Source organism: Lactuca serriola, chromosome 1, assembly GCF_051521515.1.
Source record: "Lactuca serriola cultivar US96UC23 chromosome 1, Lser_US96UC23_V15, whole genome shotgun sequence".
Classification (NCBI taxonomy): Eukaryota; Viridiplantae; Streptophyta; class Magnoliopsida; order Asterales; family Asteraceae; genus Lactuca; species Lactuca serriola.
Window position 1 is genome coordinate 16,320,939 of NC_136408.1, and position 24,100 is coordinate 16,345,038.

Genomic DNA, 24,100 nt, shown 5'->3' on the forward strand with positions numbered 1-24,100 from the left:
TGTGATTATCTGTATGTGCATTAGTTGTGTTATATGATGACATATTATGTAGGATGGGTTGAGGTGATACTACTCCGTGCGGTAACCAACAAACCCGGGAGCATTCCAAATACAAGCTGAGGGCCATGTGGCCATGTGGGGCATACCAGACTCGTATTGTGGGATCGGGAGCATTGCAGATACGAATCGAGGGAGACTCATACAGTGGGCTCGGTGGCAAACCGGATGTGATCTATGGGCCCGAAAGGCAATCCAGACTGATAATGTGGGCCCAGGGGTAATATAGTTTGTAAAGTTGTGAACCCCGTACATGTTGTTATTTGTATATGTATTTTTTTGCAGTTTATCGGTATTTTTGGGGGGAACTCACTAAACTTTAGGCTTACAGTTTTAGTTTTGGTTTCGGATACCTCAGATGATCGCAGAAAGGCAAAGGCGTGATCATACAGCTCCTCACTTTTATGACTATGTTTCTGGGATACTCTGATATAGAATCGTTTTGAAAACAAATTGGTAATAGCTGTTGGTTTCAAAATGTTTTAAAAAGTTTAAATTTGGCCTGATTTTATGGATGCTACAAGTTGGTATCAGAGCCTGGTTTGAGTGAATTGGATAAACACTTGTGTGTATCCATTATCAAACTAGGATTTGATAGCTTTTACAAAATGTTGTTGGAAAAATAAATTATAATAAAATAGTTGGGTTAAGGGCATGGGCTCGATCTCTTGTCATGTTCTTGTTTGATTGTTGGCTTAGGATCGGGAATATGGACCTTGACTTAATTTTGATTTTTAAAATGAGGATGCAAGTGTACGATCAACCGGAGCCAATAAGTAGACCCCAAAATACCATGCGGTTATTTGATATTATAATATGTTAGAACAACATGCAAGTACTAGGCTAAGGATCTTCAGGAATTGCATGATAGAATTGCCTGATTACATGATGCTTGATAGCCTAGAGTTTTGTTTACTTGAAATTGACATCATTACTGTAGTTGCTTGTATATGCATCATGGTTGTACAAAATTAAGATCTTATAGCCTGGGAATGTTTTGTTTGGCCTTATTTCCTGTTCTTGTTTGATGATGGTCTTAGGGTAGGTCAGGTATTCGAAAGTCTATAGGGTCCAACATTATGTATGGCTAGCATACACGAGTTTTGCAGGGTTGGTGGAAGCTTCATGGGTGGGTTGTGCGAGACTAGTAGGCCAGTTATGAGATATTTAGGATTCCTCTAGGATCGAGAATTAAGCAGTTGCCAGGTTATGTATACAGTTAGGGCGTTGTGATACTTGAGACAAATATGGGTAGGTGTGGAAGGTAGTATGGGCATGTACTACTGAAAGCACAGGACCCATACGTGTATCAAGGAAGTCACAACCCCTGGGGTTTAGTTGAGAATTGGTTCCCTGTCGTCATATGGGTTATCATAGGTCTTTCAGGGTGTATTATCAGAATGATGGTTACGAGACGTATTGTGATCGGATCCGGCTCAGGACCGGGAGTTGGCAGCCAAGATAGGCCAGTATTGTCAAAGGATCGTGTCAGGGAGATCATCCGGGAGGGGGTGATCAAGATTGTCCGGGGACAGTTGCCAGAGATGTTTGGGTGTATTAAGATCGCCATGGTTGAGTATGTCGATGAGCGATATGCAGCCTTTGCTGAGACGACTGTTGCAGCAGCTGCAACAGCTGTAACGACGGCAGGAGGAGGAGCTGGTCAAGCTTTCCAGTACCAGGACTTGTTACTAGGACATATTTTGGTGAGTAGAGGGTTGCAGTTAATTGGGATCAGGGAATGTATTGTGCTTATTACATTCTGCGGCTTGAGCGGGAAGGGCTAGCACAAGAGTTTCTGTATTTGAGGCTTCTTGGGTGTTTACTCGAGGCCGGAGTGTGAGTTGTGGGGACTCCGAAAAGGAGTGATGATTACGTTCAGTTGGGGTTTCACATCTGGAAGTAGAAAGGTTAATTGGTGGATAGGAATGTCGTTTTCTAGGGCAAGGATTGTGCCCTTTCAGCTTTTCGAGCTTGAAGGAGTGAGCAGGCTTGTGACCCTAGGATCAGGTCATATTTCCGGCTCGGGGTCAGTTATTCACAGGGGTGGGCGAATATTTCAGCGTTGGTGAGCGCATGAGGGTCGAGGTGGCATGAGTATCTTATGAGGCATACACAATTACCTTTCCGACTTGTAGGAGCTAAGATTCGATTCATCTTGGATCTCTTGTATCGAGCGGTAAGGATGGGTTGTGAGATCTATTTCACTTTCGGGATTTGAGACTATGTCTTGGGAGTTGTTGTAGCCGGTTTAGGGCAGAGGTTGCTTCAACCAATACAGTTCAGATGAGTATGATTGAGCTAGTGAGTGAGTCAGGGTGCGAGACCCTGAATGATATGATTTCTAGAGTCCGAGAGCGAGAGATTTGTTTGGACACACTGTTGAGGTTCGTTCGGGCCGTATTCTGCTGCGAGGAATCAGAAGATTTTGTGCAAAATACAAGAGTAGGTTCTTGAACATCAAGTTATGAGTTTAGACTCGAGTTTCGTATGTAGTGGTATTCTGATTTAGGGTATTCCATCTCGAGGATGACCGAACCCTATGATTTATTGGACCTGACGTGTTTGGTATGCCAACTAGAGGGTTGATTAGGCCAAACATGTGCATGATACAAGGGTATTCCATCTCGAGGATGACTAGACCTGTCGTAGGCATGCCTAATATTTCAGCCCGAGGTTGATTGGGCCAGGTATGAGTGTTTGTGCTTATGAGCCAATCATTATATGTATGTTGGTCCTAAGGATAAAGGAAGCATTGTCTTGACAAACCTAGAAGGGTTTATCTCCCAGTTTACATCCCGTTGTTCATTATATCCCTGGGAATTGGTTCTTAAAATGGGTTTCTCTTGAAGGAGTACCTAATCTCTTGTCAAGAAAAGAATTGTAGGTATTCGTGTGTGATTGTGATTCTGTTTTCTCATGGGAACCTCGAGATATCAGAAGTTGAGTAGCCAGTTGAGAGTTAAGTGTAATCAATTCGGCAATGATCCAGTGTGGGCGGTCTGCCAAGGAGCCAGATCGTCTCGAGACTTCAGATGTTGGATTAAGTAAATGTTATCATATTGCAAGGAATTCGTTTATCTTCAGGTTTTAGAACCTTGCAAGGATTGGTTACTGTTGCCTTGGAAAGGCTGGGGTTACGCTCGTAGTTGTGGGCGTGTTGCTCAAGTTGTCTGGCGTGTAAGGGGTGATAAGAAACGATTTCGAGGATGAAATCAAATTTAAGTGGGGGAGAGTTGTAACATCCCGTTTAAAATATAATAATTAATGATAAACCCGGAACCCCGAGAAGTAATTTTATTATTATTTTATATTATTATTGTCTAAAATCAAATAATAATTAATGGGTTGTTGGTTTCGAGGTGCCAAATGATATACTTTTGATTTCTGAGGGTTAGAGTGTAAGTTCGGGACTTATTTTGTAAAGATTTTAGAAGGCAGGGCATAATGGGTAACTTTTGGACTCATTCTGGAAGGATTTATGGGAACTTGGGTATAAAGGGTAAATTACGGACTTCATTTGAAAACAATTTTATGGAGGAGGGCCATTTAGTAACATTTGGACTTAAGTTGTAAGAAAAGAAGAGAATGAGGGGCTATTTGCATCATCATGGGGCAATCTTTATATGGGATGGGTATATAACCTAAAACCCGTCACCCTCTAAACCTTAACCCTAATCGGGTGTTAGCCGCCACCCTCTCCACCCTTGTCCCTCTAGCCACCACTACCACCTTGTTCCTCTGATCTCCGGCATCGCAACTCCCTCTTTTGTCGAATCACAAACCGTCTTTGTTGGAGTCGTCGAGCACCACCACCATAGCCTATGCCAGCTGTGACGTCGTGAATGGTCGTAGAAGAGTCCACACGGAGCAAAGGCGCCACCATTACATCACTTTTCCGGTAATGGCGCCGCCCCTTTTCTATTCATCTCACTCTTTTGTTTCCTTACTCCACTGTTAACCGCCACTACCCATTTTTCGTTAAAGGCAAAGTTGTCGCTGGGAACGCCTTTCTGCCACCGTGAAATGGTGGTTGAGCTCGTGGATTCGTCAAGTTGTTGCGTGTGTGTTGTTGTAACAAGGTGAAAATATGGGCATGTGAGTTTCTGATGAGGGCAAGTCGTGAAGGACCACCATGGAGGCCAACCATGAAGGCTGCCGCCGTCAGTACCGTTTCTGTCGCCACTGAACGCCACCAAGTGGGTGGTTGGGTTCTGTTTACAAGAAGAAGATGTGTGTGTGTATCAATTAATGTGTGTTATTTTCTTCATTTAAGCATTGTAACGTGTAATTAGAGATAAGAATAATGAAAAGAAAACTCAAACCACCACTATGAGGTGGTGGTTGCCGCCTCCTGCCGCCACCAACCACCGTGTTGGGTAGCGGTGTGCCTAGTTTGCGCTTTGACTCGTTTGAGATACTCGGACAGAATGGGCCCGACGAAACCCTAGTTGTCCCAATGAAACCCTAATGGGCCCAATGAAGCTCCAATTAACCTAAAAGCCCAACCATGTGATTAATGGGCTATTATTAGGTAGGAAACCCTAATTAGGGTTTGGAAAACCCTAATGGCATAAAACCCTAATTTTTGGGAATTTATCGGGACACACATGAGAATTATTTAATAAATTTAAAATATTAAATAATAATCATTGGCAAATTAACCTAAGTTAATATTGGATTTAATGGATTATGTCCTTAATGGGTTAAGTAAGAAACACTTAACCCTAATCGTCATTTCATGTGAAAACCCTAATTTCACTTGGGCCTTGGTGGTTGGACTATTGATGGGCTGTCCAAGAACAAGTTAAGCGACCAAAATAATTGGATGAGTTTTAGGGTAAGGCGCATGTGAAGGACTTGGGCCTAATTTGGAAAATTGGGCCATAACTGGGCCTTGATGATTATGTGATATTGGGTCATGGGAATACCAAGAGGTTGGACTAGGACAATTGGATGGGCCTGAAGGAAAGACCATGTTGAGGTTTGGGCCCAATTTGGAAAATTGGGCCATATGTTGGGCTTTGGCCCATTACTTAACTATTGGGCCTTTGGAGTGTGAGTTGGACCTTGGGCTTAGAAACCACTTATTAATTGGGTATTGTTTGATATTGGCAGTTCGGGAATCTGTCAACCAGCAGCTGGAGTTTTATCTGTGGGACTTCAGTAGTGCCAGGTGAGTTACCTCACTATACTATGGGGTCTAAGGCACCAAGGTCGGCCCATTGGATATGATATCCTAGCAGTTGGTAGTATGTTGAGTATGAGTTAGTGTTGCATGCTAGTTGTTATGCCAGTTAGGTAGATTTGTAGGACTACCTGTGTTATTATGTTATTATCTGTATGCGCATTATTTGTGTTATATGGTGACATATTATGTGCGATGGGTTGAGGTTATACTACTCCGTGCGGTAACCAACAAACCCGGGAGCATTCCAGATACCAGCTGAGGGCCAGGTGGAGCATGCCAAACTTGTAATGTGGGCTCGGGAGCATTCAAAATATGAGCTGAGGGAGACTCGTAATGTGGGCTCGGTGGCAAACTAGATGTGAGTTACAGTCTCGGAAGGCAATCCAGACTCACACTGTGGGCCCAGGGGTAATACAGTTTGTAAAGCTGTGGACCCAGTACATGTTGTTATTTGTATATGTGTTGTTTGCAGTGTATCGGTTTTTGGGGGGAACTCACTAAGCTTTGAGCTTACAATTTCAGTTTTGGTTTTAGTACCTCAGATGATCGCAAAAAGGCAAAAGTGTAATCGTATAGTTCCTCACTTCTATGACTATGTTTCTGGGATACTCTGATATAGAACTGTTTTGAAAACAATGGTAATAACTGTTGGTTTCTAAATGTTTTAAAAAGTTTAAATTTGGCCTGATTTTTATGGATGTTACATAAATCCACTAACATTTCAATAACCTCATGTCTGTTTCAAAAACATATAAAATGCATTGCATTTGATTAAATAAACAAAGAGTATAGAGGTTTCAAAACATATGACCAAACAACTTTACTTAAAATTTAAATAATTCCAATGGTTAAGATATCTATATCTCTTCCACGCATATTGAAATTTTAGAGAAACAGGATAATAACCATTTATGGAATCAACAATTTTATACAGATCTTGAAAACCAATTTAATTTAGACATTATGCCACCTAAATTTTAATCTAAACACAAGTTCTACAAGAAAAATCATGACACATCTAACAACAAATTCACAAGAAAATTTAAAACTAAGTAATAATCTTTAGCTGAAGCTAATTTCATTGAATTTGTAAATTTTTTACTTGCATGTTTCATCACTTCTATTCATATATTGCTTATACATACATCCAAAATAATTTTAAATGATATAGTCACATCTTTCGCGCCAATATCGTCCATTATGCCGCTTCATTAGCCTTCATGGAACCACCATTATCCACTGCGACCCTTGTCGAAACATTCCTACTAACCTATTTCAACGGTACTTCGTCGATGTATATGAGAAGGGGGTCGGTTCATTGATGTAAAATCACCGGAAGCAATTGCTTCATTGATGCAAAGCTTACATGAACCAGAAGTGCTCCATCTTTCAAGGAACCACATCACATTGGTATTGAGGACCCTATCATGATTATTGTTCAAATACAAATATACAATATTTGTTAAAGTAAGAATCAACATCATAGCAAATAAACATACTGAAAGTCTCATACTTTACATGATTACAGAGCTTAGTTGGATTAGAAGTGTTCCATTTTTCCAAGAATGCAATAGATCAACATGGCAATGGTCCTACACCAGCAAAGTGGCAGCTTGAGCATGAGGTTTAGAATGCAGCCTCCTTATTAATACTATATTTGGTTTTAAAGTTTAATGAGAAAACTAAACAATACAGAGTCAGACCTAAAGCATATATCCATCAACATTCTCTCATAAAAAGTCTCGGTTGTCCCTGAATTTGTATTTCACTTTGAACCTGAAATGACTAAATCCATTGCATAACCTGTAGTTAGCCTTATTGATGGACTAATAATATGTACACATTAAAAGGAACTTTAAACCACAAAGAAAGCATAATTTGTTTCCTAAAGAATTAACATTGTGTCTATTTGGGGAATTTCATCAAACGCATGTAGGACCATCTTAAAGGAATTAAAGATGTAAGAAATCAATACCTCTACAAACTAAACTGTGTCTTAGGTTTTGAACTGATTAAGAGTCACATGGATGCCACAACTTTAGGAAAGATTATAAATGTATAGGAATAGAAACCTACAATGAAGATGGTTTAGTCTGGCTGACTTTTCAATCGGAACATTCAACCCTAAACCAAGAACAAGGACCCAAATTTGCCACTTCACCCTTCTTATTCCATTTATTGGAACCATCATGTGTACTCGACTCATGTGGTAGTCTTCATCAAGTAAGTCTAGCTTACAACCAACCAAAATTAGCGATACCTTCACTTGTAGATAAACACAAAATCACAAAACCTAAAAAACCAAAATTGACAACTCCACCAACAAGTAGAAGAAGTTCATCACTCTACAACATCAAAATTCTATATGGAACAAATGCATACAAAGGGACGACTGGGCAATGGACGAGTTGGGGGAAGATTGTGGTATAAGTGGTGGGGCAGCTACTAGTGATTCAAGTTATGGTCGATGAAGACCGAAAGGTTTATTCTAAATGTACAATCGCCCCTCTTCATGGAAAATCGACCTTGTTATCATTGAATTCAGTTGAATGTAACAATTTTAGTGCTTAGATAGGCCCTGATGAAGGTGGAGGTCATTTCAGACTGCCGATCAGGTAGCTATTAATCGATGATGAAAAAGGAAATTAGGAATCCGATTTCTTGATGAAATGCTAGTAGGAAAAGATGAAAAAGGGGGTAGAAGTGGTTGTTCGGAGCGACAGTTTCATTGGGGCTATAAATTATGCCCTTTGCTTCATGATGCCGAGATATAAAGAGCGATGATGGCTATAAAGGCCGAGAGAGAGAGGGAGAGAGAGAGAGAGAGAGAAGATAGAAGTCGTTAATGACGATTATGCTCATCCATAAAACCAATATCATATGCATAATTCCAAATTTACCCTTACGTGTCATCTTTAATATTAACATAATTTAGCAATTATTTTTACTCTAAAATTACACGTGTCTTGTTCTGGTTGGTTCTTTTCATTTTCACAACTTGTTTTATTTTCGTATGAACCTACTTTTATATATATATATATATATATATATATATATATATATATATATATATATATATATATATATATAGGGCTAGGTTATTTTGTTTCTTACATTTATTGTGTGCTAGAATGCACCAATACGACTTTAGTAAATTAAATAATTATTTAATTAAATAAATATAGTTATTAAATGGTTTCCATAATTATATGTATATTAAATGATATCAATAATAATAATTCTCTTTTTTGGAAACTAATTAAATCTGTCATTAATGTCAACAATAACATTCTTTCAAATAAATTCTCATCTAGGTTTTTATATACGAGTTCGTATTTGTTTCAGGACTCACTCACTTAAAATACAATAAAGTTGTATAGAATATGAAGAACGATAGTGTATTCTACTAGAATACACTCTCATTCTGCTGTAAGACACTCTCATTCTTCTAGATATGAATTCATTCTGAAAGAATATTATTGTTGACATTAATGAAGAATTTAATTAGTTTCCATAAAAATGAATTATAAGTATGGATAGCATTTAATATACATATAATTAATACTAAATTCTTATTGGTGCATTCTACACACAATAGATGTGAAAAACATTTGAACCTACCTATATATATATATATATATATATATATATATATATATATATATATATATATATATATATATATATATATATATATATATATATATGGGCTCACCCCATCTCTCTCTTTCTTTCTCTCATATATAACCACTCTTAAAATGTTTTTTACGCTATATGTATACCCTTATTTAAAACATAGACAATATAAATATTGATATAAATTTTTATGTTTAACGGAAAAACAAAGTTGTCAAGAATTAAAATAAAAAAATCCATGTATTAACGTAGACACGACAATAAAATGATTCAAAGACCCAATAAACCAATCGTAAGAGTCGAAAATCATAAATATCAATGGCCAAGAAAATAGATATATATATTTGTAAATTGGACGACATACACCGAACTATACCAAAAAACTCATATTTTTACCAAAAAGCGTACGTTTCTTTTTTGTTTAATTTTTTTAACCAATGTTTTGTATCGAGAAAAAAAACAAATATACCATTGTTCGCGATTTTTCGTCCTTTTTCCATAGAGATCCATGTTGATATATAAAAAAACAAACCCTTTTTTCGAAAAAAAAACTCACTTCGTTTTCATTTTTTTCAATATTTAAGTTTTTTTATAAAAAAAAAACTAATTATACCAAAAATCTTAATTTTTGTCCTATATTAATAAGCATCAACATCGATTAAAACAAATTCGATTAGTTCAGATTCACACTTCTAAAACTGTAAATATTACAATTTTAACGTTCACAATGTGACTTTGACTTACTATTTCAACTCTTTGACCATTTACGAATTAAGCGAAATTTATATATGAATCGAAATATGTTTTCATGTAGTTTTATAATATTTTAACGTTTTGATTACTCGTAAATTAGTTTTATCAAATCAACAACTAGATTTATTCACATTGTGAATATGAATTGTATATAATTTAGTTTTTATAATTTACAATGTGAATCTAACTTACTATTATTCACACTATAAATCTGAGCAGATTCACAATGTGAATCTGAACTGAAATTTTGTTTTTTTTTTAAATCATTATGAATCTATGTTTAAAGAGTACCAAAAAATATAAATTTTAATATATTTATTAAATTTTTTGATAAAAATAGACCTAAAATTTTCAAAAAGCAAAAAAAATGAAGTGATTTTTTTTGGAAAATAAAAGTTCATTTTTTTATATATCAATAAAAATCTTTATGTAAAGATGACAAAAAAATCATGAACAACGGTACATTGGTTTTTTTCGATAAAAAATATGGCTTAAAAAACATTAAACTAAAAAAGGAAGTGAGTTTTGTTACAATCTGGTGCATGTGCGTCTATTGTAAAAGTCTACAACTCTCCTTTTTATCGTTGATCGTTTATTCTGATGCTTTAGATTTGTTCTTTGGTTCCTTGATTAATAGTGGTTATATATATATATATATATATATATATATATATATATATATATAGAGAGAGAGAGAGAGAGAGAGAGAGAGAAAGTTAGGTTCAAATGTTTCTAGCAACTATTGTTTGCATATATGTACCAATGAGAATTGAGTAAATAAAAATTCATTAAATAAACTAAAAAAGGGTATAATGGTAATTAGAATATCTAACTATGGTAAAAAAAATTCATTTAATCTCTCCTTAATTAGTTAAACCCTAGAAAACCAACATCCCTAACCCTAAAACCCCCATTACGTCGACTGAACCACCCGAACACCAATACATACTCCGGACCGAGAGAAACAAGGAAGACAATCGACTGCCATTGTTGAGCCACCACCTTTCACGACCTTCACCTATTTTGTCGACTGAACCACCCAAATCCACCCTCTTCTCCTTTCTTCTTCCACTAATCGGAGCTGCTAACCCCCCCCCCCCAATGACGGCGATTGATGATGTTGTTGTTCTTCTTCTGACATACTGTTGCCGATGACGAGATGCTAGGGACTAGAAATGTTCGTCGGAGATCGACATCCGTTGGTCGCGATTTCTTAGCCGCCATCGGTGCTATCTGATTGACTGTTCAGATCGTGTTCCTCTTCTTCGAACTGCCTTCGATTCATTTCTCCTTACCAATGAACGGTGGCCATTGGCAACTAGTGAGGACCCACGAAGGGTCAGCGGAGGATGGACCCTTCTCCCCACTATTTCCTTTGTCCTTTCCCTTCCAGATCAATTATCAGAATAATGTTGAAGACCTAATAATGTTGTTATTTTACAGTATCATTCTTCCCGATCAATTGGCAGAATAATGTTGAAGACATAATAATCTGAAGATACATGATGTCTTCGATGAAAATATGAACCTACATAGTTTGTCTCCAAAGTCAAAGGTAACAAAAACAAACACTCCACATCTATTTTCTTTAGATTTGGTTGTTTTCATTGTATATGTATATTATTGCACTCTAGTATTCAAGAATCTTAATATTCCATAACATACAACTGAAAGTGTTTGTTCATACAATTTAGGAACCAGAAGGTGTTTATTGGTTTCAAGAATATATACATTCTTTATCATATACACATTCTGTTAGAATTTTACATTGTAATTGTGCTTTTAGTTTAATGATTCTTTAAGAATGTTTTATATTGGATGGTTTTCGTTGTTATTTGTGAATTTTTTTTATTAAAGATTAAAATCCATGATATGACACGTAATAGTTTTTTTTCCAGTATCTTGATTACAGCTTAAACAAATAATTATTCTGTTAGAGTATTCAACAAAGAATGTATTATTCTGGTAGAATAATATACAATTGAATGTTGAGATTTTGGCCATCGAGTGCAAGTAAATCTAGGGTTTCAAATTTCATTCTTCTCACAATTAAGATCTACCAGAATATATTTTATGTATTCTCTCATATTATATGTATTCTATCAGAATATATAAAGTGATAGTTAATTGCAAGTAACATGTTTTTAACCATTATTAGTTTTTGTTGTATTTGTGATAGAAATGACTAGAAGATCGAGTTGAAGACCTAATAATGTTGTTATTTTAATAATGTTGAAGAATGAATAAAGTTTGATCATACTCACATTTTAATAATGTTGTTATTTTTTTAAGAAATTTATTCATTTTTGTTAATATTCTTTTAGAATATGTATAATTATATTAAAATGTATAAGACTTTTTGTCTATAAGAAATATGTATGAATTTGTATTTAAGTTCGGATGTATAAGAATATATTAGAATGTTGTTATTTTTCAACCTCGGATTCAAAAATTTTGTTATTTTTCAATAATATTCTAATAGAATAAAATTCTGAAAGAGCATCATTCTAACAAAAAAAATATTCTGATAGACTAAAATCGGTTATGTTTACAAATTATGTTAGAATTAACTAAAAAAATTCAAAATTTTAAAATTAGAAGAATTAATTATCTCTAAAAATCCTAAAATTTCCTTTTATAATTGTAGTTAATTGTCCAAAATACCCTTTTGCTAAAAGTTTTGTGATTATATGATACATGCTATATCATTGTAATATCACACTCTTAAATCATGTCCATTGATTAATTCCATCCGTTGGTGTGTATATATATATATATATATATATATATATATATATATATATGTGTGTGTGTGTGTGTGTGTGTGTATGTGTGTGTGTGAGGTTCAATAGAGAACCATTATTAACAATGAACCAAGAAAACAATCGTAAGCATCGGAAATCATAAAGATCAATGGCAAGAGAATGGAAATACACTTGTACATTTGATGCACATACATCGGATTATACCAAAACTCACATCATTACAAAAAAAATTCTTCTCTTTTTTCCGTTTAAATTTTTTAAGCCATGTTTTTTATCGAAAAAAATATCGAATATACCTTTGTTCATGATTTTTTGTCATCTTTCGATAAAGATTCATGTTTATATATAAAAAACAAATTTTTATTTTTTCGAAAAAAACCTACTTCGTTTTGTTGTTTTTTTATTCAATATTCAAGTTTATTTTTATTAGGAAAAAAACTAATTATACCAAAAATCTTAAATTTTTTCCTCTATTAATAAACATCAACACCTATTAAAATATAAATAAATAAAACTCGATCAATAAAGATTCACTCTATGAATCTAGACTGTAAAATATTTCAATTTTAACATATACAATGTGAATGTGACTTACTATTTAAACTTTTTGATCATTCATAAATTAAGTGAAATTTACATATGAATCCAAATATATTTACATTTAGTTTTATAATATTTTTAACGTTTTAATTAAGCGTAAATTAGTTTTGTAAAATCAAAAAGGATTTATTCACATTGTGAATATGAATTGTATATAATTTAATTTTCAGAATTCATAATGTGAATATGACTTACTTCACACTGTAAATCTGAGCAGATTAGCAATGTGAGTCTGAACAGATTCACAATGTGAGTCTGAACAGATTCACATTTGTGAATCTGAACAAAAATTTCGTTTTTTTAACATTAATATGAGTCTATGTTTAAAGAATATAAAAAATATGAATTCTGATATAGTTATTAATTTTTTTCAATAAAAAAATAGACATTAACTTTTTAAAAAGCAAAGAATGTGAAATGAGTTTTTTTTTTTTTTTTTTTTTAAAAAAAACTCATTTTTATAGATTAATATGGATCTCTATAGAAAGATGACGAAAAATAATAAAGAGTGGTATATTCAGATTTTTTTCGATAAAAAACATGACCTAATAAATTAAACTAAAAAAAATTGGGTTTTGTTATAATCCAGTGTATGTACGTTCATTGTATTGATTTCTTAATTACTTAATTGATAATGGTTATCTATCAAACTTTCTCTCTCTCTCTCTCTCTCTCTCTATATATATATATATATATATATATATATATATATATATATATATATAGAGAGAGAGAGAGAGAGAGAGAGAAAGAGAGAGATAGAGAGGTTCAAATGATTATCATATCTATTGTGTGTTACAATACACCAATAAGAATTTAGTAAAAAATAAATTATAATTTAATCAAATGAAGATAGATATTAAATGATTTCCATGATTATATGTATATTAAATGATATCTATTATTTTTTTTATAGAAACTAATTAAATTCACAATTAACGTCGACAATAATATTTTCAGAATGAATTCGTATCCAGAAGAATGAGATTATATTTTAGTAGAACGAGAGTGTACTCTAATAGAATACACTCTCGTTCTTCATATTCTATGTAACTTTATTATATTTTATATGAGTGTGTCCTGAAACAAAACACAATTTCATATATAAAATCTTAAATGCCAATTAATTCCAAAAGAATGTTATTGCTGATATTAATTTGAATTTAACTAGTTTCTATAAATTGAGAATTATAACTGTGGATATCATTTAATATACATATAATTATGAAAATCATTTAATATCTATCATTATTTGATTAAATAATTATTTAATTTTACTATATTTTTATTGATGTATTTTAGCACAAAATAAATGTAAGAAACACATTAACGTAATCATATATATATATATATATATATATATATATATATATATATATATATATATATATATATATATATATATATATATATATTGCATGTCGACATGTTTAACAGTTTATATCCTAGAAAATGACACTTATTTTATATTTGTTTCTTTCTTTAGAAAAAAGCAAAATCATTATCGTTATTTATAAATAAAGATTGACTTTCTTTTAAAAACAAAATATAATAGTATTTAATTCATGTTTGCCGTTCTATTTGAAAAACTAGTTTTTAAATTATCAATAATAATCTATCCACGTAGAAGTTTTCTTTTTTAAAAAATGTGTATGCATGTAGGGGTGCAAATAAGTCAAGCTACTCGAGATCGCATTGTTAAAAACTGAATTCGAAACCGATTTTAAAAGAACCCGAGCCGAGATCGAGCTTAGTAATAAACTCGTTTATTAAACGAGCTCGAGCTCAAGTCTATGTCATTAAAATCGATTAAGCCCGCAAGCCTAAACGAGCATTTATATTATATAATTTATTATTATTTACGTATATTAAAATAAACACATATTAGGGGAATTATAGATTTAGGGTATTGGTAAACGCGCTTCTTAATGAGATCGAGCTGAGCTTAAGCTTATTTAGGCACGTTAGATAAAAAAATGAGTAGAGCCCGAGCCTGAGCCAAACTTGTATAATTCTTTATGAGTTCGAGCCGAGCTCAATACAAGAAAGCTCGAATCGAACCGAGCTCAAGCTCGAGCTTCATAAAAGTTAAACGAGTCTGAGCTGAGTTCGGCTCGGCTTATTGGCACCCCTATATGTGTGAGTATATCAATGTATATGCACACGATAGTATACATATAAACATACATAACCAAAAAAAAAAATTCAAAAGTTCTTTTGGCGCTTTTCGTAGAGGCATCATAATGGTAATTTTGGCTTTTTTTTTTAATTACTAGATTATGACCCGCGTTAAACGCGGGGAACACATAAATAAAATGCAAATTTATATAGATATTACAAAATAATTATAAAAAAAGTATGGTATTATTGAAATGTGTAAAAATTACACTAAAATAGGTAAATATATATAGCGTTGAAGGACCTCTTTATAGACAGCATTTTTTGTTTTATTAGTTCAATGACCTTATTTGTCACATATAAGTACCTTCAAACATTTTTTACTTGTGACACGGAAAACAATTATATATAGCCAACCATGCGTGAAAATGGGTCTACACAAGTATAATCCAACATTTAACAATGTACTTTCAAAATACATTGTTATTTTATGGCTATATTGCGAAATATAACTGTTTGTTTCAAAAAATAGCAACTTATTTATGTTCCTTCAAAATGAACCACATAAAACCCCCCACAATATTAAATATAAAGAAACTATAACCAATAAATTTGCAACGAAGCTAATCATTTCCCTCCACTTCATCTCTAATATCAGATCTTTTTTTCCTTATTATGAGTTATTGTTACTATCATCGACAATGTTAAGATTCATTGATGGCTTCTTTTTTATTTTAGGGATAATATGACATAAATCATTTATCAGGTCCATCATTTATGTTTATATCTTCGTTTTTTTGTGGATTTTGATATGCCTTCTTTAGTTTACCACCACCTTTTTTTTTTCAGGATCATTTTTTTATGAAATAACATTTTTTTTGTGAAATTCTTTCTACGGTTTTGAGTATGTGCAGGTATGTTGATTTTTTTTGAAGTAAAGAAAGTAGGGTTTTTGTTCGATGTTGGTTCTTATGTTTGGTTCTTATTTTTTGTGAGTTCTCATAATCCATTGCGTTTTATTTTCCATCTTTATCTACAATCTTTATGTATAGAACACTTTATCCATATACTCATTCACTATAGAGTTTAATGAAGGAAAAAAGAAACACCCCTTTAGTTTTATTTACTTTGCAAATTATCGAGCCTCCATGCAAAGCTTACAATATAATGAAAAAAAAAAAAACAAAAAACCCTTATGAGGTAAATGCTAGTTACGATTCTACCCCTTTTTCTCTTGTAACAATTATCCCACTTCAAAACATCTACTTTTGTGTTTCAGCATATTATTGATAGCATGAAAGATCCAAACATTGTTGCATTTTGGTTAATCACAATGCCTCAAATTATGGGAGGATTTAAATATGGTGATGAGGTCAAACATAAAATATGATGGTAATACAAGGTTCTTCTATTTCTTATTTATTTATTTACTTATTTTTTTTTTAATTCAATTTTATTACGAAATTAAATAGTTTCTTTTGTTGATATTAGTGTTTCTTATTTAGAAAAATATGCGATATGATCAACTTCGTGATGCTATAGCAATGAGAAAACTTGGATGAGCAGGAAGTGAGATAAATTTATAATTTATAACTTCAATGAAAAATTAATTAATTACAATTTTGTTATTGAATTTGAAATACAACAGAGATTATATCAATGGATCCTGAACGTGCAATAAATAATTCAGTTGTAGTAAAGAACATTCCTTACTATAAAACAAAGAGCAAATTAAGGGCAGAAGTGATGAAGCTCAATCTACCACCATGACCTCAAAACCGCCGCGGGGGGGGGGGGGGGGGGGATCAGTATAAACAAAAGTTTTTTCATTTATTTTTAGTGATTTACATATTTGGTCCCTGTGTTTAGTTGATTTTTTTGGTTTTGGTCCCTAAAAGAATCAGGTTGTAGTTTTTTGGACCTTGTTTCACTGTTTCATAAAACTTTTATGATTGCCTAAGTTAACAACCTAACTATTAGTTTTTTTTAAATCATCATTTTGCCTTTGAACCAAAACTAAAAAACATATAGCATAACAACAAAATTTATATTTTTCTTTTTTTTTTTTCTTTTTTTTTTTACTTAAGTTTAGAGTAGATTACATTTTTGGTCCTTGAGTATACCTGATTTTTTTTTTTTCAAAAGGTTCTGAGGGGCGTTTTTGGTATTTCAGGGTCAAATGCTGACTCTAGTTGAGTGCACACTTCTATTATACCGTGCATTCGTACAAGCCCATGTATGGTACCGATTCTTTTTGAAAAAAGAATACGGGAGCCTATTTTCATCTTTCACTACATGCATATATTTAACTTTAAAGCTCACATCAATTGTTGAGAAGGTATATTTCTTATTCTTATTCTGTTACTATCGGAGACATAAAAAAGACTTTCTAATGAGGGCGTTCATGTCTTATGTACAACCCGTCTGTAATATTATGTTATGTCATCTCTTGTCATGTCTATTGATTTTTTCCAAAGGTATACACACACATGTAACATCATAATTTCATTATATATAACATCCAATTTTAACATTGAGTTTACTGTTTTCGAAAATAGGATCATAGTTACCGATTAAAAAGATGGAACCAAGAACCGAACACAACATCAAAAAAAAAATTCAAAAACAACATTATACATCCAAATTATAAGCATTCAACAAAGAATCATACGAATGAGTAAAAACATATAATTTCGAAAACAATATCAAACTTACAGATTAAAATGATTTAAGGAAGAAATACATACATTTATTCGACTAATCAGACTGATGGGAAGGTTGAAGTTTTTTTGCATTTGTTTTCTACGTGAGAATTATGACATAATGTTTCTGTATATCGATTATTAAAAAGGTTTGAAATATATATACAAGTCAATATGATGAAAATTAGCAGGTAATCAATTGAAATCTCATTTAAACTTAAAATAGAAGATATCATGCCTGAAAATGTATTGGTTCATAAAAATATCCGAAACTTTTGAAATTTGAAATTAATAGTTTCCGAGATTTCAATATATAATGTATTTGGAAATCGATTTTGAATGGAAATAGATCCTAAATTTAAGGTTTACATTAAAAAGGAACCAATTTTGTAGTTGTAAGTTTGGAAAGAATTCAAGTATCATTTTCATTCAATTCCTACATTTAATTTCCTAATATAACAGACTGACTTATTGTTTGATCAAGGTGACGTAAGCAAATTGATCTAAGGGTGTAAAACCTATAAAGAAAACACAATCAACGGTCCAGATTGTTTTAGATGATGTCATAAGGTTTATCTTTTAATAATATTTAGAGATTTGTTTTTTACGTGGGAATTATAACATAATGTTTGTGTAAATCGATTATTAAAAAGGTTTGAAATATATATAAAAGTCAATATGATGAAAATTAGCAGGTAATCAATTAAAATCTCATTTAAACTTAAAATAGAAGATATCATGCTTGAAAGTGTAGTGATTCATAAAAATATCCGAAACGTTTGAATTTTGAAATTAATAGCTTCCGAGATTTCAACATATAATATAATTTGGAAAGCAATTTTGAATGGAAATAGAGCCTAAATTTAAGGTTTACATTAATAAGGAATCAATTTTGTAGTTGTAAGTTTGGAAAGAAATCAAGTATGATTTTCATTCAATTCCTACATTTAATTTCCTAATATAACGGGTTGACTTCTTGTTTGATCAAGGTGACGTAAGCAAATTGATCTAAGAGTGTAAAACCTATAAAGAAAACACAATCAACGGTCAAGATTGTTTTAGATGATGTCATAAGGTTTCTCTTTTAATAATATTTAGAGATGTGTTATAATAAAATAGTTATTTTAAGTGGAGTTTTTATTGTTTTTAATTATATATATATATATATATATATATATATATATATATATATATATATATATATATATATATATATATATATATATATATATATATATATAAACAATTTATTTTCATTGCTAAACAACTTATTTTCTTAGTAATTTTAATAACATAATAATATTAGTAATTTTCATAAGAGACGATATCCTCATAATAATATTAGTTATATATATATATATATATATATATATATATATATATATATATATATATATATATATATATATATATCGAAATTATTAATTAATTATATTTATGACTAGGCTGCATACCAATTATCAAATGTATTTTTTCCGTAATAACAAAAAAGCCAGGATTCTCTTTGAATCTTCTCAAACACATTCTTGGATGGTAGTTCATCATTTTGCTGCTACACATAATATTCCAATTCTAATTCCGATCTTCTTTCCCTATTCTTGATTACAAAATACCATTCCTCTCTATAAGCCCTAGTTTTGGAGACATCTGGTTCATGGTAAATCTTTTCGTGAAGTTGTTTGACTGAAAGATGAAAGCTGTTCTTATGGCCATGGCTCCTCTGTTTTTCAGGTTTTTGCCTCTGTTCAACACGGTAACTTTCTTCTTTTGATTCTTTAAAATTTAACTGTTCTCGTTAAACGGTATTTTATTGTTTACCTTCATAAACAATCGAGATTGACCAATTCAAATTGGGTTTTGACATTGGGAGCTTAATTTTGTTTTCTTCTAATTTAACATTTTATAGTTCTTCCATTTTTGGTCTATTTAGTTCTCCAAAATTCAGCCTTTGTAGATATGACACAAATCCCAGAAAAAAGTCTGTTCGTTTCCCGATCTTTTGCATGCCTATTTTGCGTCTCAATGTTATTCTTAATCCTTTCTTCATCGATCCTATATCAATTTGGTGATGCTTCTTTAGTACCCAGATCAATTTACAACATAATTATCGTAAAAACCACACCAGATTACATCAAACCTGATGAAACCAGGGTGGCATTCGAACCCAGTTCTCCCATTTTTGCATCTTTATCTTGTAAAGAATCATGTTCCAAAATCAACGCCGTGAAACCCGCCATTTGCGATCAAACTCAAGCTCTACTCAAAGTTTTTATGTACGATTTACCTCCTGAGTTTCACTTCGGATTACTAGGTTGGAAAGAAGATCGTAATCAAATCTGGCCTAATGTAAGCAACCTGAATCAAATCCCTTCGTACCCAGGTGGATTAAACTTGCAACACAGTATAGAATATTGGCTCACTCTCGATCTTCTCTCTTCGGTTTCACCAAACGTATCTAGACCTTGTACTGCAGTTCTTATACAAAACTCCACCCAAGCAGACGTCATTTTCGTGCCATTTTTCTCGTCTTTGAGTTACAATCGGCATTCCAAGACTCGGGTGACTGAGAAAACCACCATGGACAAGATTCTGCAACAAAAATTGGTGAAGTTTTTAAAAGGTAGAGATGAATGGAGAAGATCAGGAGGGAAGAACCATATAATCATGGCTCACCATCCTAATAGCATGCTTTTTGCAAGAAGACATTTGGGTTCTTCTATGTTTGTGCTCGCAGATTTCGGAAGGTACAGTTCACAGATTGCAAATATCGATAAAGACATTATTGCACCTTACAAACACGTCGTCAGGCGTCTTGATGCTCGTGATTCTCCTTCTTTTCAAGAACGACCCGTGTTGGTGTATTTCCAAGGAGCGATTTACAGGAAAGATGTAAGCTTTTTCGCTTTTCTTCTTTTTCACTTTTTCTTGTTCGTGATTTGTTTTCATATGTTTATCTGAATAGGGTGGAGTGATTCGTCAAAAACTGTATCATCTACTTAAAGATGAAAAAGACGTTCACTTTACATTTGGAAGTGTGTCCTCTGGTGGGGTCCGCAAGGCGTCCAGAGGGATGTCTTCTTCTAAATTTTGCCTCAACATTGCAGGCGACACTCCTTCATCTAATCGATTGTTTGATGCGATTGCTAGTCATTGTGTTCCTGTGATAATTAGTGATGAGATCGAGCTTCCGTTTGAAGATGTTCTTGATTACTCAAAATTTGCGATATTTGTTCGTGCATCTGATGCTGTTAAAAAGGGGTATCTTATGAAGCTTCTTAGAAGGATTCGAAGAGATAAATGGATTCAAATGTGGGAAAGATTGAAGGAAATTGAGAAACATTTTGAGTATGAGTATCCGTCACAGAGTGGTGATGCTGTTGACATGATATGGCAGATGGTTCATAGGAAGGTATCTTATGTACATGAGAAAGGTGGTAGGAAAAACAGATATGACATGTCACAGAAGTTCTTAGATGCCATATGAGTTTTTTTTTCCCCTGTTGGGACTTTGGTCTCATCGAATTTGAGTCGTGGTTTCACAGCCAATATGGAAAGTAAATCACAGTTTTTTTAGAGACTATAATTATAGTATAGATTCTCACTTTATTTACTGCCAAGGGCAAGCGTACAAGACCATTTTGGTAGTATATATCGTATGCTCCGAAAATCTTTTGTTGGTTTTTGAATTTTGAAATTACATTATATGGAGTTTTTAAAAAAAAAAAAACCAAAAAAAAACCAAAAACCAAAACCAAAAACAAAGAACATTTAAACATAAGAGAGGGTAAACATCACCCTCAGCGTCCCCCACCATTCAGTCTCACAACAACAAACATAAGACTATATGGTACGGGTAACAAAAAACAATGCCGTTGAATTGTGAGGCAAGTTTCAGGGGTGGTGTTCCTAACTCACAACGCCGTTGTGAGGCGTTGTGAGGCAAAATTAAAGAAGAAACACATAAGAATTGGAGAAGAAACGCCGTTTCACCCGGTGGTGACGAGCACAAGTTGTAACACGACGAGAAGCAACGAGTAGGGGGGGGGGGGGGGGGGTGTTCCCCCGTCATGACGCCGTTGAGGCATGCCACATCAGCCCGTTGCCTCTCATTTTTGGCCCATACCGCATGCTCTAAGGAGGTAAATCATTAAACATGAGATCTTGCATATTGTTGGAGCAAGCATGTAGGGAGATACGTTCATATCAAAGTGATAGAAACACAATACAAATAACAACGATCCCCACCACATGCTAATCAAGATCAGAGATCGAGAACTATACAACAATACAAACATCCCATAAAATAGGGTAAAGGGAGGATAAAATCATAGGGAGTGTGGTTTGACCGGCAGTTCCGCCATATCATCACCAAAAACACCGTCCCCACCGAACCGTACTTTTCTCTCTTTTCACATAAATAGTGTCATGCTCTCTCTCTCTCTCTCTCTCTCTCTCTCTCTCTCTCTCTCTCTCTCTCTCTCTCTCTCTCTCTCTCTCTCTCTCTCTCTCTCTCTCTCTCTCTCTCTCTCTCTCTCTGGTAGCACCTATGTGGCGTCTATGTGGCAGAGAAGAGTGTAGTTCTTGTGCAGGGCCGGTCCTGAGGATTCAAATGCCCAGGACGAACCGGAAAAAAAGCCCTTATGCCCGAACATGTAATGAAATAATTATATAAACTAAAGTATATATATATATATATATATATATATATATATATATATATATATATATATATATATATATTGTCATAAAGAAAACTAAAAAATAAATTAAATTAATAAACAAAATAACAAGTATAAATTTATAAAAGTTGAGGGGCTAAATACTGAATTTTTGGAAATTTATTTGGTAAAAAGAATTGATATGCGGGATAAATTGTTAAGTATGTATCATAAATGAAGGATAGAAATTGTAACTTGGAATATCAATGATATCAATGTATAAGAGAATGAAAATAAAATAAGCTCGCCATAAAAAGCTACAATTGATCTTGGAAAGAATCGAACCCATGTGAATTGTATTTAAATAAAAGCGTTTTAACCAACTGAACCAAAGGGCATTTGTGTTTAAAATCTAAAAACATAATATATATTTATATCTTAGTTATATAACTTTAAAAAACTCGGACCCTATTTTTTTCAGGGCCCAGTGCGGCTGCCCACCTCCCCCCTGGAGTCGGGCCTGTTCTTGTGGCACCACACCCTCCATCCTAAGAGAGGTAGACAATTGTAACTTTACCTAAAGAGTAGGGAGACTATTTTCATAAATAACCTTCACCCAAAAAAACATGTGCACACCCAAAAAAAAACATGTGTAAATTGTAAACCTAAATAAATAGGTTGAGTTGGGTTGAAATCTTCTACCCAATTAATAAATAGGTTAAGCCAAAACCTAACCTATGTCGACTCATTGTCAGGCCTAGTTGTGTATGCGGAAGAAAATAAATTATTTTTTTAATGGATAATTGGGTTGGTGTTGATTATGAATGAGAATAGTCTAAGACATATACTACCCCACCATCCTATTTTAACCTTCCATCCCTCCTACCTCACATCACGACCTCAAAAAACACTAATCGACAAACTACCTTAGGTTATCTTCTCACTTCCTCCTCGAGAGCCTCTTCTCCATGTCATCAACCATTACAATCTCTACCTTCTTATTAAAGATGCTTTACATGCTCTTAATCTTCCTTCCCTCAAACATATCAAAGCCACTTTCTACTGATTTATAATGACTGCATGTGCAATATTGTTTTGTTGTAGGTCTATTGAAAGCATCCTCATTTCTATAACTTACATATCCGTCTCATATGCCTTCTTTATCGATCAACATTCTTTTATATATATATATATATATATATATATATATATATATATATATATATATATATATATATATATATATATATATATATATATAGCTATATAACAAAACTGACATAACTGTAACCATCCCAAGGTTAAGGAATGGTAAGGCGGTGTTTAATCTCTTATGGGACTTGGATAAACTAAAGCAATATAAAGCAGAAGTTATTCACCCATCATAATCATAGAAGCAAAAACAGAATTAATAGGGATTGAATGTAAAAGAGGCAAGTTGGAGCACCACTATTTCAATTTTTATAAATTGTACCCTATTATTAACTTGTATACATCAAGCATACACATAGAGAGAGAATATATCATGATTTTTAAGAATAAATGACAAGTGAAATAGTCACAAATATGGAAAAGAAATCAACAACAAAATTTAACAGAGAGCTCTTGGGCCAACACAAA

General features: G+C 33.1%; 1 protein-coding gene across 1 annotated transcript; it reads left to right on the forward strand.

Moving 5' to 3' along the window:
• Nucleotides 1–19,294: 19,294 nt before the first annotated feature.
• LOC145057409 (putative arabinosyltransferase ARAD1) lies at nt 19,295–21,408 on the forward strand. The gene is made up of 2 exons (XM_079005279.1): nt 19,295–20,711; nt 20,785–21,408. Exons 1-2 carry the CDS (start codon nt 19,779–19,781, stop codon nt 21,304–21,306), a joined length of 1,455 nt encoding a protein of 484 aa, XP_078861405.1. The 5' UTR covers nt 19,295–19,778; the 3' UTR covers nt 21,307–21,408.
• Nucleotides 21,409–24,100: the final 2,692 nt, after the last annotated feature.